Raw genomic sequence first — 27,571 nt, forward strand, 5'->3', positions numbered from 1 at the left:
CCCCACTCGCTTATGCTCTGTCCCCCGCTCTCTGCAGGGTCCTCCTGGGCCAAAAGGTGCTAAGGGCTCCTCGGTAAGTGGTGTGAATGGGCCCCCTCTGCCCAGGGGAAGGGCGTGCGTCCCCCTGGGTGACAGCCATGGGTGCCCTTCCCCCTCAGACTCCTGGTGGCTCGGTCTTCATGCTTCTCCCCCCGTGTTGACGGTCCTGAGCACGTCCGCAGCCTGGGTCGCTGCCGACGGAGGTGTTTGGGCTGTCGCTCCCCGGCTCGGCAGGGCGGTGCCCCTGAGCTAACATCTCGGGGTGTCAGACCCTTACAGCTGGGGCTGGGGACAGAAGGGTCCCTGCCGTCCTCCCCCGGCACGCACTAGACTTTGTCCCTTGCCGTCTCCATGAAGGCAGGGTGCAAGGTGGGGTTAAGTCGCATCCTGCTTCTCCTTCCTCTTTCCCAGGGTCCCACTGGCCCGAAGGGTGAGGCTGGCCACCCAGGACCCCCCGGCCCGCCGGTGAGTCGCCCTTGAACACATGACAGCAGGGCAGGGGCCCTCTTGACACAGAGGCAGTCTTGGGGGCGTCTGTGGGTGCCGTTTGCTGCCAGGACTTTGTGGACGGAGTCCGGGTGCCTCTCTCTGGGAGGCCTGGTTGGGCAGAGAGAGAGTGCGTGTGTGCATGTGCGTGCACCTGTGTGTGCGTGTGACAGTGGGCGGCACCACACGAAGCCCCCAGGTGACGGGTGGGGGCTGTGATGAGCCAGATTGTGGGGCGTGCCCCACACGTCACCCAGTGTTGGCAGCACAGCCTCTCGATTCCTGGTCCGTCCTCGGCTGGGGCCCCCACGCGGCCCCCGCGAGGGCTCCGCCGGCACTAGCGTGGCCCCAGCGTATGCGGCCTCAGGCCAGGCTGCAGAGGGGAGGGCAGAGCCCGTCACGTTGAGTCCAGCCGAGGCCAGGGCACCCGCTGAGGCCAGGAGGAGAGAGGCGCCTGTGCGGGCGAGGCCTGGCAGCGGGGAGAGGTGCCCATGCCCCGGAGCAGGAAAGAGAGAGCAAAACCACGCTGAGGCCGATGGGGGTCCACAGGCGGGACGCGGAGCCCCGCCCCACGTGCCGCAGCCCTGCCCCCGCCAGACCCAGCCGGTCCTCTCTGCACCCAGGGTCCCCCCGGCGAGGTCATCCAGCCCCTGCCGATCCAGGCGTCCAGGACCCGGCGGAACATCGACGCCAGCCAGCTGCTGGACGACGGGGCGGGCGAGAGCTACGTGGACTATGCGGACGGCATGGAGGAGATCTTCGGCTCACTCAACTCCCTGAAGCTGGAGATCGAGCAGATGAAGCGGCCCCTGGGCACGCAGCAGAACCCGGCGCGCACCTGCAAGGACCTCCAGCTCTGCCACCCCGACTTCCCGGACGGTAGGGTGGCCGTGGGCCGGGGGCCGGGGGGGCAGCCCGCACAGCCGCAGCGTCCGCGTCCGTCCGTCCGTCTGTGCACACCCCTGGGCCTGATGGAGACATCGCGGGATGCGACCGGGGTGTGGGAGGCCGGGGAAGGAGGGCCGGGCTCTGAGGTGGCACGGAGCCCACTCCTGGTGGCATCTCAGCCGCCGTCTCGTGTGTAAGCTGTTACCCTGAGCCTCGGGTCCCCCGGCCGTGAGACGGAGGGTGTGTCTGAGCAGCGCACAGGGTGCGCTGGGTGCTGGGCACGGCTCCTGATGTCAGGGCTGCCATGAGGGTCGGCGATAGACACGCTCCCCGGGTCAGGGTCCGGGCGCCGCGTGGGAAGGCAGCCTGCAAAACCCGGACGCTCGCAGAATCGCAGCACCGCGCCCCTGCTCGCCGTCCCAGGCCACACGCAGCCTGCAGCCCCGCCGGGGAGCGTGAGCACTTCTCCCAGGCTGGCGGTGGTGCTCGGTCCCCGGCCTCTGTGGTCCCCAGTGGGCGAATTTCCAAGTCCATCTGGACCGTGTGTCCACCCGCCGCGGGGCCCGGCCGCCCTCTCCCGTTCACCAGAGCAGGGGGGCCCTGGGCGTCACCCTCCAGCCGGGCCCGCGGTGGGGGTCTGTCGTGCCTCTGTGTGTGCGCGGCACGGACGGCGGGGTCCAGGCGGACAAACCCAGGGGAGGCCCACGCCGGCGGCATGCGGGCGCGGCTGTGGGTTCTGACGGCTGAGCCATGGGTGCGGCTGCTTCCAGAACCGGGCAGGGAGCGGCTCACAAGCATCTCCCCACCTGCCGTCCAGGTGAATACTGGGTGGATCCGAACCAAGGCTGCTCCAGGGACTCCTTCAAGGTTTACTGCAACTTCACGGCCGGAGGTGCCACCTGCGTCTTCCCCGACAAGAAGTCCGAGGGGGTAAGTGCCCGCCTCCCCGTCTGCCCACCTGTCACCGCACAGCCCTGCCGGCGGCTCTGGCTGGTGTCACGGGGGAGGATTCTGCCCTGGAAAGCAGAGCAGAGCCCCGGGACGGGGTGGGCGCCGCCTGGTGCCACGGCAGGGCGAAGGGAGGGCCGGAGCCGAGCCACTTCCCACTCCCCCACCCCACCCCTCCCCGGGTTGGGATTTCAACCACTGGTTGCTCTACGCCCCTGAAATGACCCGGTGGCTCTGACCTCAGACCAACCTGAAGCCCACGGGGGGACTTGGGGGCCAGTACAAAGTCACCCAGACACACCTTTTAGAGGCTGGCGTCTGCCTCAGTTCTTAGCGTGCCCTTCCTTCTGGCACCTGCTCCCGTCCGTCCCGAGTGCGGCGCGTTTCTCTGAAGTCGGCCGGTGCAGGGCATTGGGTGGAGGTTATGTGGACAGTCACCTCCGTGCCGGGAGTGTGTGTGCATGCAGAGGCAGGCGTGTGGCTGGCACGCGTGTGCGTGTGCGTGTTCACAGGTGTGCAGGGTGGACGCGGGCTGCTTTCCACCTTGGTGCGGGCCGGGGAAGGTGGACAAGGTCTCTGACGGTGGCACGGTGCCCTCTGCCTGGGGCCTGCGCAGACCTCCACGGCGCCCCTCAGGCGGCCTGCTGTGTAGACGATTTGGGCTCCAAAGCAGGAGAGTCTGGCAGCCTGGGGCCTGCAGCTCCTTACCGGCCACAGCGCCGAGAAGCAGACCCCCTGGGAGAGAGCAGCTGTGTTCTCTAGGGGCGGGATCCCCTGATCTCTAAATCCTGCTGCAGCCGGGGGCCAGCGCCCCTGGACAGAAGGCCCGGCTCCCAGGGCCAGGAGCTCCACCCTGACGGGCACGATCTGGGGACTCCTGTTTTGTTTTGTAATTTTTTTTTACTGACTGTTTATTTTTGAGAGAAAGAGACAGACAGAGCGTGAGCAGGGGAGGGTCAAAGAGAAAGGGAGACACAGAATCTGAAACAGGCTCCAGGCTCTGAGCTGTCAGCACAGAGCCCGACGCGGGGCTCGAACCCACAGACAGATCATGACCTGAGCTGAAGTCAGGCTTCACTGACCGAGCCCCCCAGGTGCCCCTGCGGGCCCCTATTTTATATGCACTCTCCCCAGCCTGAGATTTGAAATCCCTGATAATCCGTATGCCCCTCGACAAACGCCCTGAAGTTCAGGAAGAAAACGCAAGCCGCGGGACCCTCCCCTTAGGCAGAGGCCCCGGAGGAAAGTCTGTGGAAAAGACACTGGTTCTCATCCTTTTCGTGGCTGTCTGCCCCTGACAAGTGGCCTCGCTGCTGGAGAATTAGCGGGTGCCCCCGGGACCCGAGCTGGAGGTGCAGCTGGGCGGACAGCGGGCTGGGGGGCTGCGTGGCCCCTACTGCTCTGCGCTCTCCCTTGGACTCAGCCTCATGCAAGTCGGGACCCTGTGCCGCGCCCCCCATCAGGCAGCAGGAGGGCGGGGATGAAGGCAGGAGCCGCAGCATCTGCACCTGCCGTCCCCTTCCCGGAGGAGGCCACGTGCTTGTTGGGAAAGGCACAGGAGAGGGCAGGGGGGCTCCTCTTCCTCCCAGAGGCCCCTCCCCTCCCCGGTACGAGGCCAGCTCAGAGGGGAAGCCCGAGGGACAGGACAGGGAGTCAGACTTCCGCTCCCCACACTGTGCACAGCAGGCTGGGTCCCGAGCGGCAGGCCTGTGGGGCATGGGGCCTGTGCGCCCGCCCACCGGGCTCCCTGGCCCTGAGGGCTCACGCGCATGCATTCACTCGCCGGCCCCACAGCAGCACTGAGCCCGCCTGCTCTGTACTAGCCGTCCTTGGGAGCGGCGCCCGGGCCTCACACGCAACACACGCCAGGTGGGGGACCCTCTGCCACTGGGGTCAGCAGCACGCTGCGTCTTCGGGGCAGCACCGCCCACCGTGGCGCGCGCGCACACACACACACACGCACACACACAGCACATGCATCAAATCCACGCACGGCTCACCCCAGCCGCCCTGGCAGCACCCCTGCCGACCCCGTCTCCAGGCAGAGCCGCGGATCAGAGGACAGGGTGGCCCAGTGCCCTTCCCTCGGCCCGTCAGCAGATGCCTCCATCTAGGCCCCCAGGAATGCGTTGTGTCCCCCGCCCACCGGCTCCGCGGCACCGCCCGGCACTGGGGGCTGGATGCGCACAAGCGGGCAGGACGCTGGCTGAGGCCCTGCTCTCCTCCTGCCCCCATCGTGGCTCCGGGCCATCCCAGGGCGAGCGGGCCCCCTTGGCCACGTGGGGCGAGGCGCAGGGAGGTGGGAGGAGGGCGTGTGCGGGGGGGGGTGCTCCTCGCGGTGGGGGAAGTAACGCTGTCATTCTCTGTTTCTCTCCCTCCCCGCCTCCCCGCTCGATGTTTAGGCCAGGATCACTTCTTGGCCCAAAGAAAACCCGGGTTCCTGGTTCAGTGAATTCAAGCGCGGTAAACTGGTAAGGCCGCCTCTGACTTGCGCGCGGTTGTCCCTCAAATGCGTCCGTTTCGTATCTTACAGAGTAAAATGGCCCGCTGGCCCAAAGAGCAGCCTTCTACCTGGTATAGTCAGTACAAGCGAGGGTCCCTGGTAAGTGGCCGCCGGGGCGCTGCCTGCTCGCGGCACAGCCTGGCTCGTGGCTCTGCATGGCACTAACGGCCGCCGTGTGCCGCACCTGCTCCCACCCCCGTAGCCGAGCTGCTCCACGGCACGTGACAGCCAGCCAGACTCCGCCGAGGCGCCCATGCCCGCCAGCCAGACTCCGCCGAGGCGCCCATGCCCGCCTGCCCCGACGAGGGGTCATTCGGCCTGGGAGCAGGTGGTTTTCCTGTCGGTCTAGGACAGGAGGTTGGTGCTCAGGGCGCCCAGAGCCACAGCCAGCCGGGCGCTGCCAGGTGGGACCCGAGACACCAGGAGCCGGAGGGTTTATACCGCTGACTCCTAGAGGGCAGGTCAGATGGAGGCGCCACCGAGTTCTCTCCAGGACACAGGCCCCTGAGGCCCCTCCCCTGCAGCTGCCGGGCCGGGGGCCGTCCCGGGCTTCTCTGCATCCCACATGACTAGGCCAGGCCCTGCTTTAACCCCCGGGGGGCCGGTCTCAGGGAGCCGTCCCACAAACGGGAAGACACTGGAATCCCTTGAAGGAAGCCCGTGATGTTCTGTCCCCAGCACGGAGGCCTCCTTTACGCGAGGCCAGCAGGTTTCTCTGACTGTCCCAGGGGTTTGGTCCAGGCCCCTTTCTGGAATATACTGGGGTCCCATGCCCTCTTTCTAGCAAGCAAAGGGGCTGAGGGCCCAGGACGTGGACGCGTAGCTGGCGTCCAGCCTGGCGCCTTGCCTTCCCATCCCCAGATCTGGCTGTCCCCCTCCACGCGCGCTTGGAGAGGGTCCTGTCCCTCCCGGAAGCTGTGCCGTGGGAGCTGCGTGACTCCCCACCTGGCCGTCCGCCATCATGCTGGCACCGTGCCCTCGCAGGCGGCCGCAGTGGCCACGTCCCCCAGGGACTCACAGGGTGGTGGCTTCCCGCCAGCCTTTGCCCTGTCTCACCCCTCAGGCCTCTCGTTCTTAAACCCTCCGGCACTTCATAGCCAACAGTATTGCACGCCCTCANCAGCCCTCCTCCCACCTCCATCTCACAGACCGTAGACCGAGGTTGGGCCCAGGGAAACCCCAGCTTGTGCTCCGGGTTTTCCCGCCAAGGCTCTTAGAGCTGTCCTAGCGGACAGGGCGTAGATACAGGCCCTTCCTAAACAAATAGCCTCTTTCTCCAGCCCGGGCTGTTCCGGACCCAGCCTGTGGCGGTATCACCGAGGGGCCCCTTTGCCACGCGGAGGTGGGGACTCACGGCGGGATTCCGGGGCTCTGCGGCCCCGTGGCCGCTCAGCTGGGGGGCTTCGGGTCCTTCTGTGTCCCGCACTGCTGGCTGGCCTGTCTCTGTGCACGCCTGCTTCCCCAGTCAGTCCAGCTTCCTCCCAGAAGGAGCACCTGATGGCCCGACTGCCGGTTGGTATTCAGCCTTCCTCCTCAGGGTCCGACCGCGAGGTGTCCGGTCGCCGCGTGCAAAGCTGGTGGCGGCCGGCCGCCAGGCCCTCGCACTTCCTGGTTACGTATGCGCGGATAGAAGCGAGCGGGCGGCGTGGACCTCGTCCCCCGTCGTGTGTTTAGCCGCCTCTTCTGGGGCGGGCGAGGGAGGGCCCGCAGTGGAATAGCGGTGCGGCGGCAGTGGGGATGGAGCCCCGGCCTCCGACCCCGATGCCCGGCCGGGGACTTCGGGGCGGCGCTCACGTCCCCTGGCCGCATCCGGCTTCCAGAAAGCTGGAATCTGCCCAGGACGCAGGACCTGAGGCTCGCGTCTCCATACGCCCCGGCCCTCCCTGCACCCTGCCGAGCCTGGTAGCCCAATTTGGGGTAACGAGCCGGTGACGCCGGAGAGGGCTCCTGAGAATAGACGTGTCGTCATTCCCTGATGCTGTGCCTGGGGCTTGCTGTCTAAGACAGTCTTTTCGAGAGGGTCACGTCCCCAGAGTGCCCCCAACCACCCCCCTCAGCCTGGGCAGCCCTGAGCCCCCCGCCCCGACCACAGGAAGGCCCACTCTGCTTTCCCCCAGATTCTGCGCCCCGGAAGAGGCACGAATGGTGTTTCTCAAGTGCCAACCTGTGGCTCCCCTCCTCCTGGAGGGCGTCCGGTCGCCCTAGCCCTCAGGCTCTCGGCCACGTGGCTCAGGCCCCTCTTGCTACCGGCCAGGCACCCCACACCTCGCTCCCCACTGGCCCACGTTACCCCGAGACCCCCTGCTCTCTCTATTCTTACAGCTCCCTGGCCAGGGCCTACCTAGTACTTGAGCGGTGCCCAGCAAATGGTCCTCATTTATTATCCTAATCTCATGAGCGCCTTCCTCTGGCCGGTCTCCAGACACAACGACAGGACTAAGTGCCGAGTCTCTGCCCTCAGGGTGCTCACAGTCCAGGGAGGGCTGCAGGCCCCGCACAGGGGCCTATGACCTGGGGTCCGGTGCTGGCGCAGAGGCCCTTCCCAGCCCAGAAGGGAAAACAGACAGTGAGCTAGGCTAAGATGGGGAAAGGCACCTAACCTGGGCAGGCTTCCTAGAGGAGGAGGAACATGAACTGAGGCCTGGAGGAGGAGGGACCAGCCAGGCCAGGAGGGATGGGAGGGCTGTGCAGGCACCTGAAAGAAATGAGGTGTGTTTCGCTCTGTTCCAGGGCGCTCCCTGGAGAGCCGGTGCGTTCCGGCCTCCGGGGGTGGGAACAGGGGCGGGGCACGTTTCCAGGGCAGTGGCCTTGGCGTGGCTGGAGGAGACGGCACCTGGACAGAGCTCGTGAAGGCTGGGCCGGGTCCCCTCACTGCTGAGCGCCCCCTCCCTTCCCCCCACCCCAGCTCTCCTACGTGGACGCCGAGGGCAACCCCGTGGGTGTGGTCCAGATGACCTTCCTGCGCCTGCTGAGTGCCTCCGCCAACCAGAACATCACCTATAACTGCTACCAGTCGGTCGCCTGGCAGGACGCCGCCACGGGCAGCTACGACAAGGCCCTGCGCTTCCTGGGCTCCAACGACGAGGAGATGTCGTACGACAACAGCCCCTACATCCGCGCCCTGGTGGACGGCTGTGCCGTGAGTGTCCCGCGCGGCGGCCCTGGGGAGGGGGTGGGGGTCACCTCCAGGCTTCCGGCGCCCATCCTCAGTGGCCACGAAGTCAGTCACCGGGTGCCTCTGGGCCGGCCTGTGGGGAGAGCAGGGCGCGGCGAGGGCGCCTGACCCGGAAAGCTGAGGCCAGGGCGCCGGGTCCATGGCCCTGTCCACGTGTGACCAGGAGCTTGGAGTTAGAGACTCTCCTCGGCCAGGGTTGTCCTGGGAACGGCCAGGACGCGCACTGGGCATGCTCCCGAGCTCTGGGTGGCGCTCTGCGAGGCAGGGTCCGGCCTGGGCCCTGTGCCACCCACTGGAAAGGGCCGCTCTGCCTGCAGGCCTGACGGGGGCTTGCTCGGGCCATACGGCACGTCAGGGCTGGAGTTGCGCTCACTCTTTGGGCCCCGGAATCATTGCCTTCTCGGCACCCCCACCCAGAGCGAGCCTGGGTGCCCAGCCGAGGGTCATCCCCAGGCAGCCCGCAGGTCTGAGCCATGGCCTCGTGTCCTGGGGGATGTTTAAGGTGCAGCCGTGCCCTGGGGGAGGGGGGGGGGTCCGNCCACGGGGCCAGGTGGCGTGGGCTGCACTCTCCACCACCCGCCCCATGTCCAGGGCCAGCCCTTCCCAGGGCCTCCCTCCAGGCCGGCGCGTGATGCCCTTCTCTGGAAGGCGCTGTGCGGGTCACCCCACGGCCATCCCTGGGGCCAGCTCCCGACAGGGCCCTTCTGGAAGGTTTACAGGTGGCTGGAAGGCGCTGTGCGGGTCACCCCACGGCCATCCCTGGGGCCAGCTCCGGACAGGGNCCCTCACCTGCCCCATGTCCAGGGCCAGCCCTTCCCAGGGCCTCCCTCCAGGCAGGCGCGTGATGCCCTTCTCTGGAAGGCGCTGTGCGGGTCACCCCACGGCCATCCCTGGGGCCAGCTCCCGACAGGGCCCTTCTGGAAGGTTTACAGGTGGAGCGAACCATCTGTGATTTCTAGCTCTTCCAGCCAGCGCCCCCCACCCCCACCCCCGGCTTCTTTTTGAATGGGAGCAGCCCAGGCACTTGTCAGAGCTGGTCGCTGAGTGTCTCAGGCCAGGGAGGGCGTCCCCGAGCCCTGAGCAGCCACCATGTGCCTGTGAGAAGCTGAAGCTCTAGCCTGTGAGGCAGTCCCCACCCCCACCCCAAGCTGCACGCTTATCCCCTTCCTGTCCTGATGCCCAGGGTTTGCCGGTTTTCCCTAACGTCTGCTGAGGGCATCTGGCGCCATCCGGGCCTGACCAGAGTGGTGCGCATGGCTGTGCAGAGCAGGCTGGGCCCCGCAGGAAGGCGAGCGGGCGGAGGTCCCCGGTAGCTGCCAGGGTGGGGCCCGGGCTGGCAGGAGCGCATCTAATTTGCCTAAAAAGAGCCCAGGGTGGGGTTCAGCCCCCCGTGAGCCCCAGAAGAATCCTCAGTTCCTGTGACTATTGTTGACGACAGGGACCCGCTGGCTTAAGGCAGTAAAGGTGCAGGCATGAAGGGGAGACAGAAGTCCCATGAAGCATGAAGTCCTTGGCGGCAGGGGCTTGAATTTGGCTCACAGCACCCTGGCCTCCATGGCAGGAAGGGAAGCAGACCGCTGGGGCAGCAGGCTCGTTCTCCAGAGGAGGGGCGCAGTCAGTCCCTGCAGGGGTGCTGGGAACGCATCTCGTGGGCCCAGGCCCCTCCACGGTTCGAGCGCCGGCCGCCCGGCCCCCTGCTCCAGCTCAGGCCCCATCGTTCCCAGAGGGACCCAGGTGCCCCCGCGCCTCTTTTTCTAGCTGCTCCCTCCCTGACTTGTCGCAACAGCAAGGCCTGGGGCCAGGAGTTCTCTGCGATGCTGTCCGACCCAGAGCCCGCCCCCCTGGCTCTGCCGCCTCCCGGCGCAAGGTCGAGCTCCCGTCTTCTTAACCCAGAGCCAAAGTCTTCCTTGTCTGGCCGTGTCCTCTGGGTCAAGAGTAGCCCCCATGCACCACATGCGGCTAGGACGGCTCTGGCTTCTGAGGAAGGACTACTGTGTGGGGTCTTCCCTTTATTTTGCAGAAGCAAATTCTGAGGCTGACAGAGGTCCAGTGACCTGCCCAGGGCCCTTAGGGTATGACAGACAGAGTCTTATCCCACACCCTTCTCACCATAGTCCACTTCTGGGAAAGCTGCGCCTTGAATGCCTCCATGGAGAGGGAGCTCACTACCACGTGAGGCAGCCCCGGCCATGGTTGTGAAGTCTCAGTGCAATTCCTAGAAGAGCTAAAATCTTCTTGCCCATAATTTCCACTTCTCCTTCCTGCTTCTGCCCCTCACATTGTACAGAGTAGGCCTGGCTCCAGCCTTTGGGGCCGGGTGAGTCTTTGGGGCATGTGGGGTTTGGGGTGGGGTGCATTGTCAGGGGTCAAGTGGCATCTCTGGCTACTGCGGCAGGACCCAGGATTGTGGAGATCCAGATGGATGCTGGGCCAGAGTGAGTGGCAGCTCCCGCTCAGTTTGATTCTGGAAAGAAAAGATTCTATCTCTGAAAAGGTGGAGAGATAATGTCTCCCAGGAGAGAACCCTGCTGGTGGAGAGCATGGGCTCTGCAGGCCGGAGCTGGAATCTGGGTGGACGGCAGGGCTTGCGGAACGTGGAGGTGGGGCCGGGCGGGATGCCCCTGGGGAGTCGTGTCCCGCGAGCCTGAACCCCCAAAATGTTCAGCACGACTTGCAAAGTAACAGTGCAACCGCGTGACTGCTCAGAGGGCCCCTCGACCCCACGCACACCTGCTGGTGGAATAGAGGCCAGCCCCCTTGGCCCAGGGAGGCCAGCTGGATTCATGGGGTACCAAGGGACCAGAGAAACTGGGGTTCCCCTCCTGCAGCCGTGTGGCCTGACCGAGGGGGCCCAGCCCTGTGCACAGACACAAATCCCCGGGCAGGGGGCCCGAGGAGCCGCGCTGCATGAATCCCGTTGTTCGCGAGGCTCTGTGCTCCCTTGGGGGCCATCGCCAGTGCGTACTAGTTATTTATGCCTCAGGAATGAGGGGGTGGCGGCGGCAGCAAGCTCACGGCCTGCTCAAACATGCCCTCTCTAAGTGCTCTGATAATTGCAGCCATGGGGCCCCGTAAATCCAGGAGAGATCACCCTGTCAGCTCAGCAAACGCCGCCGTCTCGTGGGCAGGGAGGAGAGGCAGATGCTGGCCCTCCCGTGGCACTGCCCAGCCGGCGTGGAAAGGCACTGGCCACCCACAGGCGTGGGGCCCATGGCAGCCCCGCCTCCCAGTGGCCCAGCAAGGACCAGGCAGCCCTCTGATCTGACCCCTTACCGCACGGCGGCTGATGGCAAGGGTGGAGGCCCAGAGATGTAGAGCTCAGACTGGCGGCCGTGGGAGCTGGCCTGGCGGGGGGGAGGCAAGGGCATAGGGCTCTCCCCCTTCTTCTTGCACTTGTGGGCGTGGAATCCTCTTACTTATTGGCGTCATTGTCAAGGTTGGGCCCGCGATCGCTGTTTTTAGAATTCTGCACTTTGAACTTGAACATGGAGCCCAGATCCGGGTATTCTAGTAAAGCTGTGTTTTCTGTAGCTGGTCCTGAAGGGACCGCCTTGGGGTGTCCCCGCTGGCAGGGGTGGGTGTGGGTCCAGGACTGTGGCAGGATGAAACGGACTGTCATGGGGCAGGAGGGGGGCTGTCGCTGCCTACCCTGGTCTGGAAACTTCCATCCCTCCACCTGCCTGAGGATGTGGTACAAACCGGCCGCCTCTACGGCGGGTCGTGCGTGTGCCCAGGAGCTGGGGAGCCAGAGCAGGTGTGGCGGGTAAGGCCTGACCCCGAGAGGTGCCCCGTCCCCCTCTCGCTGACATGCGCCTCTCTTGTGCCCCCAGACGAAGAAAGGGTATCAGAAGACGGTTCTGGAGATCGACACTCCCAAGGTGGAGCAGGTGCCCATCGTGGACATCATGTTCAATGATTTCGGTGAAGCGTCCCAGAAATTTGGATTTGAAGTGGGGCCGGCTTGCTTCCTGGGCTAGGAGCCGCGAGCCCGACCCCCGAGAGCAACCTCGTGACCTCAGCGCGCCGTCTGCGGGCGTCCTGGACAGTGAAGGCCCCTCGCCCCTCCCCCGACCTCGTCCGCGCGGCTCCGTGCCCAGCCAGACCCCACACCCACAGAGAGCGAAGGGGAAGGGCTGAGTCCCCTACCCCGGAGCCGAGTCACATGACCTAGACGGCCCGCCACCACTGGGCCCCCCACTTTCTCAGGCCCCTCCCGTCGCCACCACATGCCACAGGGATGGGCGGGGGCCACACTTTTGCCACGGAGCTGGCCGACCCGTCGCCTGCAGGGAGGGGTCACTGGGCCGGGGCGGGGGAGGGGGCGCAGTATTCGGAGATCACTTTTTTTTTTTTTTAATTCAACTTGAAGATGTGTATTTCCCCCGACCTTCAAAACATGTTCTGAGGCAAGCCTTGTCAAGGTCGTCCCCGCCCAGCCAAAGCCTCTGTTTTCAACTACACGATCCATTCATGGGCCAAATGTCATTCCGCATGTGCCTTTCCGATGGATTCAAGGTGCTTTCGTTTTTGTGAGTTTTAAGTAAATATTTGTATTGTATTGTCATAAACGTGCAGCGTCCCTGACTTTCAATCATGCACGGGAACCCAGCTTCAGCCCCACCGGAGAGTGGGGACAGGGGGTGGGCAGTCCCATTCTGGTGAGAAGCGAGGTGCCCCTGGCCCCACCCGGGCCTCGAACGTGCAATAGAGCGGAAGATTGCCCGGGGGACACACGGCCGTTTGGCCAGCGGGCGCCACGTCCCTCTTCACACAATTTTTTCATCAGCTCTGGAGGGTTTTTTTAATGGAGAGGGAGAAGAAAAAAACAGAAGAACTGTATGCTTTGCCTTTCCTTCATGCACTTAGATTAAAACGCAGGCATAAATTAATTTTAATTGCTTCCTTTCTCCAGTCTTCTTCCCGCAGAGCCTAATGGGAGTATGTCCAGGGCAGGGAACCCACACTCTCTGTAGATGGTCCTTACGTGATAATTGGTGCTCACTTTACACTTGTCTTTTGTGGTGCTATCTGTTCTAAGGTCTCCTTGAAAGGCAACGCGGGGGCGCGGGGCCGAGCCGCCCCCTCCCGCCTTCCGTGGACCCGGTCATCGCCCCCACGGTGCGGGTCCCTGCCAAGGACGTAAAGGTAGACGTGTGCCTCCTTCCTTCCCGCTGGGCCCACGCGCTCCTGCGCCCGCGGCTCACGGCGAGGCCCGCTTCCATTGTCAGGCTGTGCTTCCGTGGCTTGAAAACACACCCACACAAGTAAAAGCTGCCCTGCACTGTCCGTGCTGGGACGATCGCAGGCTGTATCTGGTTGCTGAACGTTTGGTGCTAATTTCTGTGTTTGTGCCGAGAACTGAATCAAAGCTACGTGTGTGTCCCGGCTGGGTGGCCCGGGCGGGGCCTCGGTGCCCGGGCAGGGGAGGCCGCAGGCTCTGCGGGTGTCTGCAGGGCTGCCGCAGGGCCTTCTCCCCACAAGAGCGATTTGGATTTCCATCCACAAGCATCCCGGGCTCAGGTCTCGGCCGCAGCGGAGCACAGGGCTGGCGAGGCTCCATCTCGGTTCCATTCCTTCTCCACGAGCGAGGGCCAGGGGCTGCCTTCCGGAGGCGGAGGACCTGATGGCCCAGCGAGGACTGTCTGTCCCTTTACTGTGAAAAGCTGGCCATGCCCTTTCCTTCCGCGATGGGGGAAGCAGGTGGGGCCCCCGGGCCCTGCTCAGCCCCCTCGGGAGGAGATGTGACAGGCTGGGTGCTGTCCCCTGCCCACCCTGGCCCGNTGGCACACGTCCCCGGGGCTCCCTCCCTGCTCTGCTGTCCACCTGCTCCTCCGGACCCCACTTCTCAGCCTGTTGGAGTTGGGCGGGGCGTGGGGCTCGCCCGGCCACTGACCGCGAGCTTCTGCTTTGACCTGGCTCTTCCAGTCTGCAGCANTCTGGGGGGCCTGTCTTCCCCCTCTGAGGCAGGGCTCTGAACTCAGCTTCAATGGTGTGCAGACAGAGCCCGTGGGGAGGGCGAGGGGAGGGCAGTGACGGAGAGCGGGGGTCGGGAGTGAGGCCCGCCTGGGGCCCCTGCCTCCCTGTGCACCTCCCTCACCCAAACCTGCCCAACAAGAGCACCTGCCCCTCGGCCAGGCTCAAGCGAGAGAGCCGGCAGGTGGGGACGCGACCCTGAGCCCAGAGCCAGTGATGCTCGCGACCGGGCGTCCCCGGGATCAGACTCGGGCCCCCACCGTCAGTCCCAGAGATTCGTCCACAGGAGCTCACCAAGCACCCACGGCGGCCACCCCTGGGTGGGGCCCCCTGGAGAAGGGAGTCGAGAGCGCCCCGGCCTTCACTCCGGTCTCGGGAGAGTGACACGAGCTCTCGTGGAAGTGACAGTGGCCTGGGCCATGGGGGCTCGAGCGTCCACAGCTCAGTGTCCCTCCGGGGATCCCTGGATGGGTCGCGCGTGGACTCACGGGACTGGGTGGTAGCTGTCCATCCTGGCAGGGCTCCTGGAGAGCCATGTCCCTGCTGCAGGAGGGGTGACATCTGTCCACATGGGAGAGAGCAGGTCATTGTCTGCTGCCTGAGCTGGAATTGTTCGAGCTTCCCATTGTTGGGAAAGTGTTCTTAGTCCCCTTATTCCAGCACTGCTGCCCCTGCAGGGGGAAGGGGGGGAGGGAGGGAGGGAGTGCGGAGTGTGTGTGCACTTCCTGGGAAGAGGCATCTGTGGCTGCAGAGCTGGGCTCCGGGCTCCGGGCATCGGGACACGGGTCCCTCCATATCTGCCAGGGCCCTTGGCCCCCAAGAGCTGAGCCTGGCCCCCCTGCCGAGGACAGACCCCCCCCACGTGGACAGGAGGTGGGTCACCTGTGTAGATGGGCGTGGAGACACCGGTGGTCAAAGCCACCTGCCCAGCAGGGACCGGGAGGGCTGGGAGCCTATGGATGTCTATGGAGTGTGGCGCCTCCCGGCCCTTTCCTTCTGGTAAGGGTCTTCCCCCGGGAGCCTGCTCCCCTGTCCGTGTTCCTTGCCCCACCTTCACCTCTCACCTCCAAGAGGTTCTACCACAAACCAGCATTCATTCATTCATTCATTCATTCATTCAGTGACATGATCTTGGCTGAGTGCCGTGTGCCAGGCTCTGGGGACAGCAGAGGTGTCCTGTCTGCACAGAGCTCAAGTCCCAGTGGAGACAGCCGTGAGCAGACACAAGCGTGAAGCCTGCCGACAGGGATAAGTGCTCAGGAAAACTAATACGCATAAGGGACGAAAGTGTACTTTTTTAGAAGCATTAAAAAAAAGGTATAAAGTGAGGGAGAAAACGTGCGCCCGTGCAGGGGTGGGGGTGGTGTGTGGCGTGTGCGCGTGTGTGCGTGTGTACAGCGCGTGTGAGGCGGCAGGACTCGTGTTTGTTAGGCCGGAGCCGGTGTTGGTGGCCGCCCAGGTGAGAGGTGAGTGTGCGGGGGCCGCGCCGAGGACGGCTGCGGTCTGGGCCTTTCCAACGTGGGGTCCGCAGGACTTTGCCAAGAGGCAGGAAGCGAGCAGAACGGGACCCAAGGGGGACGCCGGCTCTGGACCGAGGCGTCACGCAGAGACAGCTGTGGCATGGCCAGAAGTAGAGTGAGGACAGCTGGCTCCGGGGCCCGGGCCCAGATGCTGCCAACCCCCAGCCCTGAGAGCCCCTGTCTGCCCATCCGTAAGCCACGTGACTCGGGAGTGTCCCTGCTGCTCTGTGACTGGAGGTCCCTTGGAGCCGAAGGCAGGCTGCCTGTGTCTCTAAATGGGGAAGGGGCTGAGGGGACAGGAGGTTGGTTTCACAAACTGCTTTGGGCCCTGGGGGAGGGGACCACTCATGGTTATGGGAGGAAACGGCCCAGACCTGGGGCAGGAAAGCAGGGGAGGGTCTCAGGCTCATCCTCACTGAGAAGGGGCCTCTGCTACGGCCCCTGAGCAGGGAGCCTGCCCATAAGGCAGCCATTACTGTGTGCGGAGACAGCGTGGATCATTCTGGTGTCCCCTCTGGTGTCTGCTCGCTGGCAGTTCCCTAAGCTGCCTGTCCATTGAAATCACCGGCGCAGCCTCCCAGAGCTACACACGCCACGTGCAGCCCAAGACCTTCTAGTCTGCGTGGAAGCGAGCAAAGCCCAAGACCTNCGAAGTCAGAGGCTTAACCAACTGTGCCACCCAGGTGCTCCAAGCCCGAGACCTTCTAAACCAAAGGCCGTGGGGGGGGCGGGGGGGAGCAGGCTCTGTGATTGGCAGGGGCTTGGGANCCAATATCTGCAATGAATTCAAATGCTGAAAACCAACCGGTGGGATCCAAGAAATCACTTGCATGAGGTCAGAGGTGTCTGTGCATAAAGTGCTGTGCGGCTCGTATACTCGGGTGAAATAAAAGGAGTATGTCACAGAGATGACAGATCATAGATTTAAAATATAAAACATAAAACACGTGGCTGTTGCAAAAGACTTAGATATTTCTAACCTAACACAATCCATCTGGAGCCTTACAAAGTCATCACCCAGTCAGATCTAAAAATCTCACAAGTGAGACTTTATCATGAGGTCGATTTCAACAGAAGAGAGGCGAACAGTCCAAGGATTTCCCCCAAAAAAGGGTGACCGGGACCGTAGCTGACAGGGGCCCTCTCCTTCTGACGCACCTGCCACACACTGGGTGACCCGAGTCGGCGTCATACCCACCAGCCCCTCCAGTCGCCGGAGTCTATTTTTGTGTCTCAGGTGGGAAGACACCACTTTCCAGTAATCTCCCAGGAGTAAATACTTCAACAAAAGCCACATGCACAAAACATCCTGCTTCCCCCCCGCACCCCCCCCAAAACAACAAGTTTTATCACATAGGTTTGGGCGAAGTCCAATTCCCGGGCGTGTGCTGGGAGCTGACATGTTCACTGGTGCGAGGATCTTGCTCGCCCTTTGGGATTTTCTCAAATTCATTTTAAACCCAGGGAGCACTACAAGGAGATCGCCTCAGTCGTGTGTTTGGAAGACTCCAGTTGCTGGAGGCAGCCTAAGAAACCACTTCTACATTCGTATTATTTCTCACTACACAAGAAACCACCCCTGATCTAAGAGCTTCAAAGCAGCCCATGTGTGCCAGCTCACATTCTGGTGGTCAGACATCTGGACACACAAGCTTACGCGGGTCCTCACCTCCGGGCCTCCCAAAATGGCAGGCGCAGTGCTGGCCTCAGCCAAGGTCTCATCAGGAGACCTGACCGGGGAGGGATCTGCTGAGGTCATCATGTCGTTGGCAAGATTCATTCCCTTGAGTGCCGTTGGACTGAGGGCCTCAGGTCTTTCCCAGCTCTTGGGGCCTTGCAAGGGGGCTTCCCCAACATGGCTCCATGTCATCAACACCCCTCCCCCCCATGCAGAAGTCTGCTGGCCGGATGGAAGCACCATCTTTCATAAGCTAGTCACAGAAATGACAGCCCATGACTTTGCTAGATCCTCTTGGCTGGAAGCAAGTCCTCTATGCAGCCCACATTTGAGGAGAGAGATGACCCAGAGTGAAAATACCAGGAGGTGGGGAACCCCTGGAGCCCGCTTGGGGTCCTCCCACTATAGCATTTGTGAGGTGTGTCGGCAAAGACTGGATGAGCTCCTCAGCAGCTGTGCGACCTTAGACAAGTGTCTTAGCCCTGATGTGTAGGGCAGGTCAGAAGTGAGACACCAGCTGCCTGGTTTCCTCATCCATGAAAGAGAGAGAGTCGGTGCTCCACTAGGCTGTCGGGTCAAAGGAGATCATGCATGAGGAGCCCGTACTGGACCCTGAGCCCCGGTGCCCAGCATCCAAGCATATCTGTGCTCCTCACGATGGGCTAGCCCACTGGTCTCAGGATGCAGAGCACCACGCCTCTAACATTGATCACTGAGCAACCACTAAGCATCAGGCACCTCTTGGGGATGGAGGCAGTGAGAAAACAGAGAGAAGAGCATCCTGCTCATGATGAGCGTAGGTACATCTGCAGAAACTGGACTCGGGGCTGGCGCCCCGGAGGACCGCCCAGAGATGCTCAAGTCCGTGCCCAAGCCTGTGGCTCAGAGTGGGCTGGCGTGTGCCAAGCGGCGGTGCGTTCTTCCCTGGGACAGGAGAGCAGAGCTTGGAGGTGTACAGAGGGCGTGGCTGGAATTCCTCGTGCCTTCCTCTGCAATATCTGTGTTCTGCCAAAGGGCTCTTTGGACCTGTCCACACAGGGGGCCGTTGGCACCTGAAGTCTGGATACCGGAGCCGAGGCCTTGCAGTGCGTACCCTAGAAGGGGAGAAAGGAAAACAGGGATTGTGGCTGGGCAGAAAGAGGTCCATTTTCCACAGCTGGGGCCAAGGCGGCCTGGTGGGGGCTCAGGGAGCATGGGAGGGGTTCACTCGCATCCAGTCCCCACCCTGGCTGAGTGCAAATGCCACAGGGACATGAACATGGAGGAGACACAGCCCCTGCCTTCAGGGGCCCGCAGTGGAGGTTGGGGGGGTCAACATACACATGGAAACAGGGGACTCGGGAGTTCACTACATGTCTCCTGGGCTCCCCTGCCTGGGAGGCGGCCATAGGCTGCCATAGGGGCCCCAGGCTCAGAGGACAGAGCTCCTCACAAGGGCCCATCATCAAGAGGCTTCATGGAGGAGGGGCTGTGGCCTAGACCTAGATGATGGATTGTGCCTGATTCCTGTGATCCTGCTTTTCCACCCTCAGCTGGGGAACCCCCCCCCCATGCCAGGCTGGACCACGCCTCAGGGGCTTCCTGTGCCCAGAGGGGTTAATACACCACTGGCTGGGTGGTGGCTGGCAAAGCTCCTCCCCCACCCCAGCCATGGGACACCAGGTGCCATGCTGTCTCCCCCAAGTTCATGGGAAACGCATGCATCCCACTGAGTGCTCCCCCAGGCTGGTGGGCCTCGTGATCTCATGGCTCTGACTCAGCTCCCTGGAGTCTTGCCCACCTGGCCCTCGTGATGGGCATGGAAGTCATTTAGAAGGGTTTCTGGCACCTCATAACAACTGTGCAAGCGAGTGTTAGCCACGATCACCCATAGTGCACATTCCTTAGAGGCAGAGGCTGGCCACGCTTGTAAGAGCCCAGCTTGGCCCAGCCCTTGGTTCCACGGACAGTCACTTGGGAGTGGAGGGGGCTGTGCAGCAGGACCCCACGTCGAGGCTCATAGGTGCCACAGAGAATGTGGATCCGGGCTCCGTGCCTGCGGCTTCTGGGACCAGGTGATGGGAGCGATCTGGAGTTAAGGAAGACCGGTTCATCACGGGTGAGGAGGGGGTTCTTCTTCATGCTCAAGGAAAGCCTACGGAGTCGGAGGTGAGGGCCTGGAACTCGCTGGAAAATGTAGGCCAATGGTTCTTACTCTTGAACTTGCATCAGAGTCACTGGAAGGTTTGTCCCGCTCAGTACGAGAGTGGATACCAGTGTTATGCACAGTCGGCACCTCCCGTGCTGCTTCCTAGGATGAGCTCCTCCCTCCTTCTGATGCCTGCCTCCCTGCTCTCCCTCAGATCCACCGAGCCTCTTCCCGCTTCTATAAGACTCCCTCCTGAAATACTGCGTATCTGACTCACGGCTTTCAAGTCTCTTCCCTGATACCACCTCTTCAGAGTGGCTCCCTGGAACAAAGAGCTTAGAAACCTCACCCTTCAGACTCCTGGTGTCTGATCACTGGTCTCTTCTGCCCACAGAAACAATAAGTTCTATGAAAATACAACTATTTGAAGGCAAAGCAAAGTGACAAAAAGCAGAAACTGGCTGTGGGGTAAGCGATAGAGAAAGGAACCATGTGGGATAGAAGTGCTATACCCCAGCCTTCTCTCGAGGGCCCTCCCTGGTCCCCGTAATTTCAGGAGAGCTTTGCTCAAGCCGAAGGAGGCTGTTTTAGCAGGTCGAGGATTTGGAGTCAGAGATCTGGGCTACAGAGCAGTGGGGGTGACCTGGAAAATCCTGAAAGTGAGGTAGCCATGTGGGGAAGCCCCCAAAGCTGCTTGTCCCAGCCTCCCTTGTCCTTGGCTGACTGCCGGTCTGAACGTGCATGAGGCCAACTTCCCAGTGCCGAGAGGCTCCTGGAGTTCAAGTGCGGTCATTTAGATGGCTCTGGTAAGCATGTCAGGCTTTCTACCGAAACCCCGGGAGACCCAACCGTTGAGTAAAAGGACTGAAGTTATGCCCTAGGATTAAGGACAGGGGCCACCTTAACAAGCCTGGTCCCAGAGCTGCCAGCACAAAGCTCTACTCTCTTCCGAGGAAAAGCAGGGGGTCCAGAGTCTCTGTGACGTGATATCACAATGTCTCGCACAGAACCAAGGTTTACTAGACACACAAAGGAAGGAAACTGTCACCCCTGATCAAGAGCGAAAAAGTCAATAGAAACAAATGAACAAATGAAAATCAATAGAAACAAATGACCAGTGCCTCAGATGTTAGCACTTATAAGCATGGACTTCAAAATAAATATATGTTATATAATATATGAGATAAGATGGACGTAATGGCTGAAGAAATGAGGGATTTCAAAAGAGATCAGGAAACTCTGAGAAATGAAACAACTGTAAATATCATAAATAAAAATTGTAGTATCTGACCAGAACAAGAGGAGCTTCTCACGGTGACAGAGGCCAGAGGGCCACGGAAGGATGTCCGAGATGCTGAGAGACAGAAAGTCTTCACCTAGAATGCACTTCTAGCAAAACCACAATTCAAACATGAAAATGCAGTAAGGCAACTCTCCCAATCATCAAAAGCTGAGAGAATTTCCTGCTTGCAGACTGACCTTCCCTGAAACGAAGAAGAAAGTTCTTTGGGACTGATGGGAAATGATACCAAACAGAAATGCAGCAGAGATGGTAAATATGTACCAAACACTTTTCCCCTCTTTTCCAAAGGCTGTTAAAAGCCCATTGAATTTTTAAGAGAAAAATACCAGAAATGCATTGTGGGGCTCATAACGTTCGTAGCAGCAGAATCTGTAACAACTGCAGGAAAAAGGATCGCGGATGGTCCGTCTGTGATCTGTGACCTGGCATCACAGACGCCCCAGGGGAACATGATCAGTTATTTATGATGCCCCAGGGAATCCCTGCACAACCCCTGAATGCAGAACAGAGAGGGAGGGAGAGAAAGAGGGAGGGAGAGAGAGGTGGGGGGAGGGAGAGAGAGAGAGGTGGGGGGAGGGAGGGAGAGAGAGAGCGAAAGAGCCGAGGCAGAGAGAGCATGAAACACCAAGAAAAGCAGGCCATCCTGAAGAAAGCTGGGCGAGCGAGGACAAAGGAGGAACAGCAACTAAAGACCCAGAGGGTAGACAGAGCACAGCACCCCCCGCCCCCGGTCAAATGTCGCGCTAAACATAAGGTGGGGGGGCCGCGGGAAAAGCAGGGTCCGGGGATGGGCCGCCTCCAAATCATGCACTCCAAGGGCACGATCACGAGCATGAGCGAGCGGAAAAGCATCACTGTGCAAGCAGTGACCTTGCAAATGCCCTCTGGGTAGTCTCGGTGACGTGTTCCGTGTGCTCAGTGGTGGCCGCTTCCCTCCCCCCACCCTACTCACCCCTGTCACATAACCCAGCAGCCTTCCTCACCCTTCCCAGGGGTCAGCCGGGGCACAGTACTGGCCCCCCCCAGGGAAGGGGGCGAGGGGGAGGCCTCAAGCTGCCCCTGCAGGGTCCTCCATGCTTGTCTGGAATGAACATGACCCTCTGGATGGGGGCCCCACATGGAAGGTGGCAGAGATGGCTGTGGGAGGGGCGTGGGTCCCCCAGCCCCTCCGGGAGGAGAGGCGCCCAGCCGGAGCACTCGCAGGGGGCTGATATCGCTGCTCTGTGTGCAGCCATGGAGATTTCAGGTGTCACCCGTTTCCACCTGATTAACCATTAATGATAGGCTGTGGGCGTGTCCTTCTGGGTGCCCATTGCTTTCTCCAATTATATCACATTTATGGGGCCCCTCAGTCGTTGAGCCTCTGACTTCAGCTCAGGTCATGATCTCACTGTTCGTGGGTTCAGGCCCCGCGTCGGGCTCTGTGCTGACAGCTCAGAGCCTAGAGATGCTTCGGATTCTGTGTCTCCCTCTCTCTCTGCTCCTCTTCCACTCATGTTCTGTCTCTCTCTCTCTCAAAAATGAATACATGTTTTAAAAAAAAACCCTAAAAATTGTATCATATCACATTGTTATGTATTTGTCTGTCTGCCTCTTTGCTGCCTTCCCAAGAGTGTACTGACCTGTGCACTTTGTCACCACTGTGTCACGGGGCACAGAGCGGTGCCTGGCACTTAGTAGGTGCTCACTAAATATCCCTCCTCTCTCTTGCTTGTGAGGCCAGCACAAGTGGGAGCCACATCCTGGTGCACCAGCTTGGGAAATGCTTGACAGGAACCAACAGTGACCGGCTTCTGGAAACTTCTGGAAAGTTCTGGAGCAGGGAGCGCCAAGGCAAGGAAGCCATGACAGGACTTCTGTTTTGATCCTCGTGCCTGAATGGATCGTTGGGTTACCACCGAGTAGTCTTTCTGCTGCAGCCGGGAGCCTCCCTCGGGCAGGTGAGGATGTCTGATTCCTGCGCAGGTGCGGTTGGGCAGGGACAGATGGAGCCCTGAGCCTAGAGCCAGGGGCGGGGGCGGGGGGTTCCGGACAGAGGGAGGAGGACAGAAGGGAGGCGGAGGGCGGTGTGAGCATTCCATGGACTCCGGGGAGCCAGATTCTAATCCTGATATACCCGTAACAAGCCTCCTTTCCTTCTCTGTGCCTCAGTTTCCCCACCCAGAATAAGAGATGCCCTCGAAGTCGTAGTAGCGTTCCTGGGCCTGAGCCCTGCAGTGTGGACTCACTCCCCTGTGGCCTCTCACAGCGAGGAGGCTCCGAGGAGGCTCTGTTTGGTTCTTGCCCAGGGACGACGGCTCGGTGTGTTACTATCTTTAAAATAAACTCAAATGTTATCAGTAAGTTTGTTACAGTGATGACTTCCGAAGCCCAGTGATTCCTTAGGCTAAGTGTTTAAGCTCGGTGTATAAGCCTTCTTCCTTCTTCCGTAGGTAACAGGCACATTTTGATGACTCTCATTAAGGGGCTTGTGAATAATTCTCGTTCCATTGCTGACTTAGGAAACTTAAAGCATCATAACTGTCTAATGATGGGGGTCACGATTCCAGGGCAACACCCGGATAGGGGCTGTTGGTGGGTGGGGTTGGGTTTCTGGCTGTATCCCAGAGATGCCCCTCCCGAGGGCAGGGGGCAGGGGGCTGGCGCAATTTGATGTGATTCCTCCTCCCCTTCCCCTCCCCTCCCCCTCCCTCACGTCCCCCAGCCTGAAGATGCTGCAGTGTGGTCCACGGCCTCTCCTCTGTGCTCTTGGTGACATCCCTGTGGCCTGGCCACCCACACCCCTTCGCATTGTGGTTGGTCAGCAGCCACCTCCCTGCATCCTGGCCATGACTCTCCACAGCAGACACTCCCCCCCCTCCCCTCCCCTTCTGCCCACCCTAGGCTTGCAGCCCACTGGGTGCAAATGATTGGTTGTCCAAACCCTGCGGCCTGGGACCTCCGTCCACCAGCTGCGGGGTCAGAGAGGGTGGCCGGGGCTTTCCCTAAAGACACAAACGGGCAGGCTGGCCCTTCTCCACCCAGGGCTGTGCAGTTTCTCCTGGGAAGTGTCCCGGCCAAGGGGAAGTGGAGCCCCTTAAACAGGATGCTTGCTCAGCAGGGCGCGCGGCTATCCCGCCTCCCACTGGCGCCACAAGCCTCAGGAGGAAGTAGTCACCCGCGTGAGAAAAAGACCCGGAGGTGAAGGTGGGCGGCCGCGGCCTCAGAGCCAGGGGGCCCCTCGCGCGGCACGGACCGGAGCCATGGAGCGGGGCAGAGCCGCCACGGCTGCGAGACCCATCGTCCTGGCCATCGTCGCCCTCCTGTGCGCTGTGGCCTGGACTGCCGACACTTGTCCAGGTGAGTCGCACGCCAGGTGAGCAGGCCTGACGTTGATCAGGTCTGGAAACCGGCGGCCCCCGCTCACCGACCCCACGGGCTGCGTCTGACCCGCGCTAAGCCCTCTGCCCACGGTCCTTCATTATTACGCATGTTTTCAGCACCATTTTCCGGACAAGGAGGCTGCCGGGCAGAGACATAGGGGCAGCCTGACCAGAGGGCACGTGCCGTCTGGACCCCAACCCCGGGCTCCTTCCCCTCCGGGCCTCGGGGTCTGCGTGCAGGCGTGACCGTCGGGTGTCACGCGGGCGCCGAAGGGAAAGGCAGAGGGCGAGAGTGCCGCCCAGGTCGGGTCTGTGCCGCTGGCACCGGGCCTGCGGGACTTTCTGGCTCCGGGGACAGGTGAACCCCACTGTGTCGCTGAGGTGACAGCGAAAGGGAGACACCATCACAGGCCCCAGGTCACCTTTTCCGGGCCAGCAGCGAGGGAGTGCGCCAGCCCCCGTCCGTGGAAGGATCACTTCTTCATCGGGCGGGACAGGAGACCCAGGAGCCGCTGCCTTTATTGCACGAGGCCGGGAGGGCAGGGCAGGGAAGACAATTGCCCCTGCGTGACCCTGGGGAAAGGTCTGGAACGAGCGAAGCCAGAAACACATGTGGCCCTTCACTAGAATGTCGCAGGACGCTCAATTTGCTTCCCTAATCAGGTCTTGCTTTCTAATTTGTCTAAAATTGCCACGTATTATTTTATAATGAGCAAAAATTAAGCAAATTTAAAAATGAAGCCTACACCTGTTCTGACCAACAAGGCGAGGACGGAGACGCCCCGTGACACGGCCGCCAGCGGCCGCCCTGCGGGAGCGGGTGATTTCCGTGCTCCCCGAGGAGCCGCTTGGGGGCATACTTTGGTTCTGGAATCCACACACCTGGCTGCCCGCAGTACAGAGTCTCTGCTCCCAGCTCTGCGAGCCGTTGCTCCGAGTCCCTCTCCAGCTCGGGATTGTGGGATCGCACGCCCAAGGTCTGGGGGGCATTTCGACATTGACCCAAATTCCCCAAGTGTCTTATAAACATCTATTGTCATTAGGTATTCGAAGTCCCCAGTGATTATGGAGATCATTCTAAACGCCGTGGGTCCCACTCAGATTTTAATCATTTGCGATGCCTAATGTGTCCTCCTTCCCCCCAACCCTATTCCTAGCCTCTTGGTGGCCCGAGGGCAGAAGCCCAGAGGGGTTGATGCCTTGCCCAAGGACACACAGCACTGAGGGGCTGTGCTCCCGCGGATCAACGCAGGCTCCGAGGCCATCTCCTCCCCCCTGACCAGCACCCGTGGCAGGGCGGGTGGGGGGACAGACCACGTCTGCACCAGAGGCGGGAAGACCCTCCAGTGGCCCCCAGCAGTCTGCCCAGGCCCGAGGTCACCGCACGGGCAGGTCCTTGGATCGGGGGGCCTCTGAGCCCAGGTGCGGAGCCTGCCTGGCACATTGTCTTTGCCGCAGAGGTGAAGGTGCTGGGTCTGGAGGGCTCCGACAAGCTGACCATCCTCCGAGGCTGCCCGGGGCTGCCCGGGGACGCGGGGCCCAAGGGAGAGAGAGGTACGTGCACCCGGATCGGGCGGTGGGGGCGGGGCACCGAGCCCCTGCCCTTCTCCTTTCAGACCCTGGGGTGGGCAGGTCCCCACACATCTCTGGCCAGAGCTCTGGCCGCGGCCCTGCTCAGAACCAGATCAGACGCCACCAGAAGGTCCATCAGACGCTGACATTCCTGTACGAGGGATCTGGTCTCCGAATGTTTTAGGAGCTCACGTTTGGGGTACGGTTGACTCTTGAGCGCATGGGTTTGAACTACGCACCTCTGCTACTATGTGGATTTTTTGATAAATGCAGTCAGTCCGGTGCTGTGAGAACATTTCCTCTTCCTTATGAGTCGTGCTGACATTTTCTCTTCTGCGGCTCCCTATGCGGTAAGAGCACAGCGTACGTGCCCAGAACAGGCAGCGATGAGTCAGGCAACCGTTTGTGGGATCAGTGAGACTCAACGGTGGGCTCTTGGCAGTTACGTTTTGGGGGTCAGGAGTTCTACACGATTTTCTCCTGCACTGAGGGGGTCGGCGCCCACCCCCCTGACTGTTGTTACGGGATGTCTGCTCCCTGGTCCCGGAGCCAGGACCGGCTCTCCAGGCCACGGGAAGAGAGCGGTCTGGCCCCCACGTAGCTCCCCGATCTCGAGGCCACCACATTCTTCTATGTCTCCCTCAAATGAGGAACCTGAGGCACGCAGGGGCCAGCACCCTCCCCGAGTCCACCAGGCAAGGGGAGGGCGGGCGGGACGTGGGACAGGTGAAGGCGGCATGTGCGGGCAGGCCGTGTGTGGGCGCCCCTCCCTCAGAGTGGGGGCCCTCCTGGCGTGGGGTCAACCCGAGCCTGCATAGAGGCATCGGCGCACCAGCAGCCCATCTGGGGCCTTGCTGAGGGGTGGGCGCCCCAAGGCTGGGGCGGTTAGGTGCATGCTGAAGGGCACTTGGTGGGGACACAGCTCTGGAGGCAGGGAAGCTGGGAGCCCCTCCGGCTCACATTCTAAGAGGTGTCCAGGCTCAGGGACCGTGTGGGTGCCCCGGTCAGCCCTGGGGACGGGAGGGCAGTGCCCGCTCAGCACCATGGGCTGGAGGGCAGGGTGTCTATCGGGGCAGCATGGAGGTGAAGAAGCAGCAAAGCGGCCCACCTCCCAGGGACCAGGCTTCCAGCAGCGGGAGCTTTACTCTGTCCCCAGGCTGGCCCGGCCCCACCCCACCAGGCCGTGGCCCCACCCGGGGGCTGGGGAGCCCGTTGCTCGTGGTCCCGCTGTTTCTCTGAGCCCGGGCTGCCCCTCCCGGGCCCCTCACCAGCCACCTGAAGTGGCTTCAGGAGAGAGGAGGGCTCTGCTCTAGGTCCGGCCCACGGGGGGCCTCCTGGCATTGACCCCAGGTCCTGGGAGGCCACATGGCTCCGCTCCGGACATGGAGTCAGATCCTACATGGAGGGGGTCTTGCCGCCCCCGAACTCTACGGCATCGAGGGGCGGGGCTCAGCCGAGCCGACACACCCTGCAGGGCCTCACCGCAGGAGAGGCCGCCGCGTCCCGGGGACGCGTGTCAGGGTCTCGGAGGACGGGCCCATGTTCCAGGCCCCCCCTAGACAGTGGGCTCTGGGGGGTGGCCTGGGCCTGGGCCCAGCACACGGGGGTCTGCGCAGGCAGGAATCGGCGGTGGCCCTGGGGCCCGGGCTCCGGGGGACGGGCTGGCCCCCACCCGTACGCCCGTGGCTGCTCTGTCACCGCGAGGCAGCCGTTCTGAGGATAATGGGGGCTGGGTGGGCCTTCCTACTTGGGGCAAAGATCTCAAGCGGAATTTTGTGGCTGCCCTTTGCCCGTGATGCACGTGTCTTTGGAATTTGCAGGAGCTCCTGGTCCGGCTGGACCCCCTGGGAAGGCAGGGCCACCGGGGCCCAAAGGTAACATGATAGAGAGTGAAGACCCCTGGGGTGACTGTCCATAGAGAAAGGAGAGAGGTACACAGACGGGGACGGGGACAGGGGACAGGGGGATGAGGAGATGGGGACAGGGGGACGGGGAG

General features: G+C 62.0%; 2 protein-coding genes across 2 annotated transcripts in view; both read left to right on the top strand.

The window, feature by feature from the left end:
* COL5A1 (collagen type V alpha 1 chain) overlaps window positions 1-12,607 on the top strand; it is a 130,513-nt gene extending 117,906 nt beyond the window's left edge. Inside the window, exons 62-68 of the mRNA XM_077774622.1 lie at window positions 38-73; window positions 451-504; window positions 1,149-1,404; window positions 2,231-2,343; window positions 4,895-4,963; window positions 7,770-8,003; window positions 11,870-12,607. Coding sequence (XP_077630748.1) covers window positions 38-73; window positions 451-504; window positions 1,149-1,404; window positions 2,231-2,343; window positions 4,895-4,963; window positions 7,770-8,003; window positions 11,870-12,016 — 909 coding nt within the window. The 3' untranslated portion in view covers window positions 12,017-12,607. The remainder of the gene's footprint in view (window positions 1-37; window positions 74-450; window positions 505-1,148; window positions 1,405-2,230; window positions 2,344-4,894; window positions 4,964-7,769; window positions 8,004-11,869) is intronic.
* An 11,241-nt stretch (window positions 12,608-23,848) lies between these two features.
* Window positions 23,849-27,571, top strand: part of FCN2 (ficolin 2) — a 7,124-nt gene continuing 3,401 nt past the window's right edge. The window contains exons 1-3 of the mRNA XM_077774644.1: window positions 23,849-23,980; window positions 25,462-25,557; window positions 27,396-27,449. Of these exons, the coding sequence (XP_077630770.1) occupies window positions 23,884-23,980; window positions 25,462-25,557; window positions 27,396-27,449 (247 nt within the window). The 5' untranslated portion in view covers window positions 23,849-23,883. The remainder of the gene's footprint in view (window positions 23,981-25,461; window positions 25,558-27,395; window positions 27,450-27,571) is intronic.

Source organism: Crocuta crocuta, unplaced genomic scaffold, assembly GCF_008692635.1.
Source record: "Crocuta crocuta isolate KB4526 unplaced genomic scaffold, BGI_CrCroc_1.0 scaffold458, whole genome shotgun sequence".
NCBI classification, from domain to species: domain Eukaryota; kingdom Metazoa; phylum Chordata; class Mammalia; order Carnivora; family Hyaenidae; genus Crocuta; species Crocuta crocuta.